Source organism: Lipotes vexillifer, unplaced genomic scaffold (genome assembly GCF_000442215.2).
Source record: "Lipotes vexillifer unplaced genomic scaffold, Lipotes_vexillifer_v1.1 scaffold299, whole genome shotgun sequence".
NCBI classification, from domain to species: Eukaryota; Metazoa; Chordata; class Mammalia; order Artiodactyla; family Lipotidae; genus Lipotes; species Lipotes vexillifer.
The window spans coordinates 3,777,906-3,781,898 of NW_006784347.1; the positions used below are offsets into that span (position 1 = coordinate 3,777,906).

General features: G+C 50.1%; 1 protein-coding gene across 1 annotated transcript in view; it reads right to left on the reverse strand.

Annotated features, from left to right (window-relative positions):
• Window positions 1-3,993, reverse strand: part of TBCD (tubulin folding cofactor D) — a 181,426-nt gene that overhangs the window by 23,706 nt on the left and 153,727 nt on the right. The window contains exons 27-28 of the mRNA XM_007456808.1: window positions 1,829-1,947; window positions 521-612 (exon numbers count right to left, since the gene is read on the reverse strand). Of these exons, the coding sequence (XP_007456870.1) occupies window positions 521-612; window positions 1,829-1,947 (211 nt within the window). The remainder of the gene's footprint in view (window positions 1-520; window positions 613-1,828; window positions 1,948-3,993) is intronic.

Here is a 3,993-nt window from a genome sequence, read left to right on the forward strand (position 1 = left end):
CCAACCCACATTTCTGGTGTCTACAGTTTCAGGGTGCACGGGGTGGATGGGTTGGGGGGGGGTGTCTGTGGCTGGCCCCTCCTACCCACCATCCTGCAGAAGGGGCTCCACCCGGGCTCGTGGGGAGAGAAAGGGCGGCCCCTCCCGACGTGTGCGTGTGTGACTAGCGTCAGCGTTCCCTCCACATGGGCTACTCCCCGTCCTGGGGGCCACGGTCTCAAGTGGAAAGCTCAGCCCCAGTCCCTGAGCAGGTCCAGTGTCCCCAAAGCACAGAGATAAGCACACTATGGGTTTAATATTCATTATGACAAAACTGTAACGATCCTCTATGAGTTGAAATGTTCTTGAACAATCCTCTGAAGAGAGAAGACACTAGAAAATAAAAATAACATTTGCCTCAAAGTAGATTCAGCCCCCAAGACTGGGCTTCTCACAAAAACTGCCGTGAACATCCCTTCATGCTCGATCACTGGCTTCCGAGAGAACAGCGACTTTGGGGAGGAAAACCTGCAGGGCTCACCTAGCGATTGCCTTCAAAGCATCCCGCCTGGACTCGGCAAAGCTCACAGCCTCAGGAGAAATGTGGGTAACAGCCCTCAAGCCTGCTAGAACCTGAAAAGCAATGACAAGTCGTCAACAGAAGTGTTAGCCTCAAGATGAATGTACTTTTCATGCAAGTGGAGACCTGGCCTGGTGCCCTGCTGCTCCCAGAATGCAGCACAGCGCGGCCGGTGGCCGTCCGGGTGGGCCATGCGCCCCAAAGAACACATGGTGCGGGGAGAGGGGGTTGCCTCCAACCCTTCCCACTGCTGGGCTCCCACCCCCACCCCACCCCCTGGCGCCCAGGTGGCCTCTGCAGATCTGCCTACTCCTCCGGGGCAAGACCCTGCACTCGCGGCCAGCATCCCCTTCTGCCCCCGGCTTGGAGCTGAAGCACAGGGCACACAAAGCACCTGGCTTCTCACATCTCCACCAGTTACTTCTCCAAGGGACAGTTCAGTTCTAAAAGCCAGGTGTTTCAAATAGATAAGCCCCAGAGCAGGCTTTGGATGGTCTGTCCCCACTCTCAGTACGTAAGTTGGTCTAGTGCCTCAGATCCTAAGGTGTCCCGGGCAGGGGCAGGTGATACAGGTGAGGGGCATGTGTGCGCCAGGCACTTGGCAGCAGCAACATCTGGGAGGTGGGCTGGCAGGACCATGACTGATGTCTGAGTTAAGGGAGAGGGGAGCACAAGCATAAGAGTTTGGTGGGCTGAGGTCAGCTGGGTCTCCAGGGTCTGACTCTGCCACCCACTCTCCCGGAGCTCAGGACCCAAGTCGGGGTGTCAGGAGAGCTGATAGATCACCCCTGAAAGGAGACAGGCCAAGGACGGTGAAGCTCAAGGGAGAACCCCTCTGCCCCCGGCCACGCCAGAAACACAGGGCCCAGTGCTGGGGAGAAAGGGCAGCTCCCCAGGGAGGAGTCCTGGGGTGGGAGACCCAGCGCCCTTCACCACAGCCACAGGAGAGGCCACAGGGGAGGCCAGCATTTCCAGACAAGGCTGGAGACATTCGTTCTTAACGCAGAAAACACTGGATGATGCACCACAGACAAGTAAAGGCCAGGTGTGTTTCCACGGAGGCCACAGCTCCCTACCCAGACTGCGAGTCAGCAATCCTGAGTCTCCTTCAGGTGAGAACATTAACTGGGCTCTCAAAGACCACTTGCTGCCCCCAGTGCTCCTATCCCCTTTCTCGTGCACACACGTGCTGGCTTTCAGGAATTCCTTCTGCCCACAAACCCCGCTTGGGTCTCACACGACACCCCGCCATGCCCAGGCCAGCCTCACCTGCCGGAGCCGGCCCTTCAGGACAAAGGCCGGCAGGGCACCCAAGGCCAGGGCGAAGCCACAGCGAGCCATCTCCTCAGGGCTCTGAAGTTCGGCGAGATACTGCTTTACCAGCTCCTCTGGAAAGATGGAACCAGAAGGTGACCACTGTTGTCCATTATCCACAAGACACACTCTTCACATACGTTCCAGAACACAAGCAAACAGTGCTGAAGGAAGAAGGGAGGAGCTACTTAGGCTCCTAAAGTAGACGTATTTTCAAAGTGGTGTAAATCAAAACAGATTGAAGAACAGAGAACTTATTGGGTGGTTTTAAGGTTTTCGTAAGCATTTTAATACATGATTTCACTCCTGGGAAAATAAAGCCAAGACAGTTTAACAGTAGTCAACACAGTCAAATTTTCATTTTTTATTCACTGAGAACACAAATGCCTTCCCCAGAAATGAGGATACTTCCTCAAAGACTGAGAGCAAACGTGCTTCCAAGCTGGACCCCCAGGGCTCAGCACTCGGACACAGCAGGGGTGCAGAGACTGCTCTGCACAAGACACCCAAGGCTGGTTGGGCAGAAACAGGCAGAGCAGTCAGCCAGGCTGAGTCAGAGCACAGGGCGGGGAAAACAGACCTTCCCACACGGGAAAAAGCCCGTCACGGGAACTGCAAGAATACCTGGAACAGAGGTTGTGAGAGGGAGAAATGGGAAAGAGGGCCCTGAAAGTCCAGGGCGTGATTCAAGAATTCTAGGAAGTGAAGTGGAAAAACCAGATCTCTTCTCTGAAAACGCAGCTCAGAAAGTCAAGAAAGGCCAGACACCCTTATACTCTGTAACCTACCACAACCGAAGAGATTCCTGTTGTCACTGCTTACATTTCAACAAAGCATGACTTCTGTGATGTGAATGTGAAAACCTTACATCCTCATATATTAGGATAGGAAAAAAAACCTGGAACTCCACTTGTACGTACACTAAGGTGATATCTTTGGTGGAACTTAAAACAACACACTTTGGCAGCAGCATGAAAATCCTTCTCTACAACTCACTTCAGTTTTAACAATGACATGCTAATTTCAGAATGTCCTTTGTTTTTATAGTCAGAGTGACATGACATGTTACCCTTTTCTTAGGCAAAAAGTAAAATATGACTTGATCATCCCAATTTAATATAAAGTAACATTACAGTAGTCCCTCAATATCCAAGGGGGACTGGTTCCAGAACCCCCTGAGGAAACCAAAATCCACAGACGCTCAAGTCTCTTTTATAAAATGGCGCAGTGTTTGCATATAACCCACGCACACTTCCCATATGCTTTAAATCATCTTTGGTGATGTGTGATACTTAACACAATGCCAATGCTGTGTCAATCACTGTAAATATAATGTCAATGTTATGCAAATAAGTGCCTACCCAGAAAATTCAGATTTTACTTTTTGGAACTTTCTGGATGTGGAACCCGCAGATACAGAAAACCAACTGTGCATTCTGTCTCTTTATGTAAAACTGCCTATAGTAAAGGAACATAGTGTAACATCATTAATTTGGAAAGTTTGTCAGAAGATCAAATTATAAAATATTTTCTTATTTTTGAAAAAATTCACAGAAAGTTGACTTAGACAATTGCACTCACGATTCTACACTTACGATATTTTTAGTGTTTCACTTTTGAAGTAACTGTGGTGCACGTTCTATAAACGGTATAAAGGAAAAGCTATGGGGCCACGTAACATGTGAATATGAAGCTGCTTCATGCAAAACTAACACTCTTGAACTAGACCCTACAAACAGGACCATGTGATGTGTGAGATAAACTCCAGCTTAGAGGCGGTTCTGGAAAACCCAACTGATGCAATGACGTGTAGTGAGGCAGCTACACCGACACTGTTCCCGTGATGAGGAAAAGAGCAGAAGTATTAACACGTGAAGGACACTTGCCAGAAAAGCGCTGCCATGGGCCATACAAAAATTCTAAAACACACTACAGTGAAACAGAAAAGTCAACGGAGTAATCACGAAATGAACAGACTCCAAGGAGAAAGCATGCAATCAGGAGGATGTGGCAGGACAGCAGAAGCAGACGACTCTGAGCTGACAGAGCCTGGGAAACGAGTGTGGAAAACAGTCACCCGATAATGAAGGACGGGCACCAAGGGACGGGGTGGAAGAGCG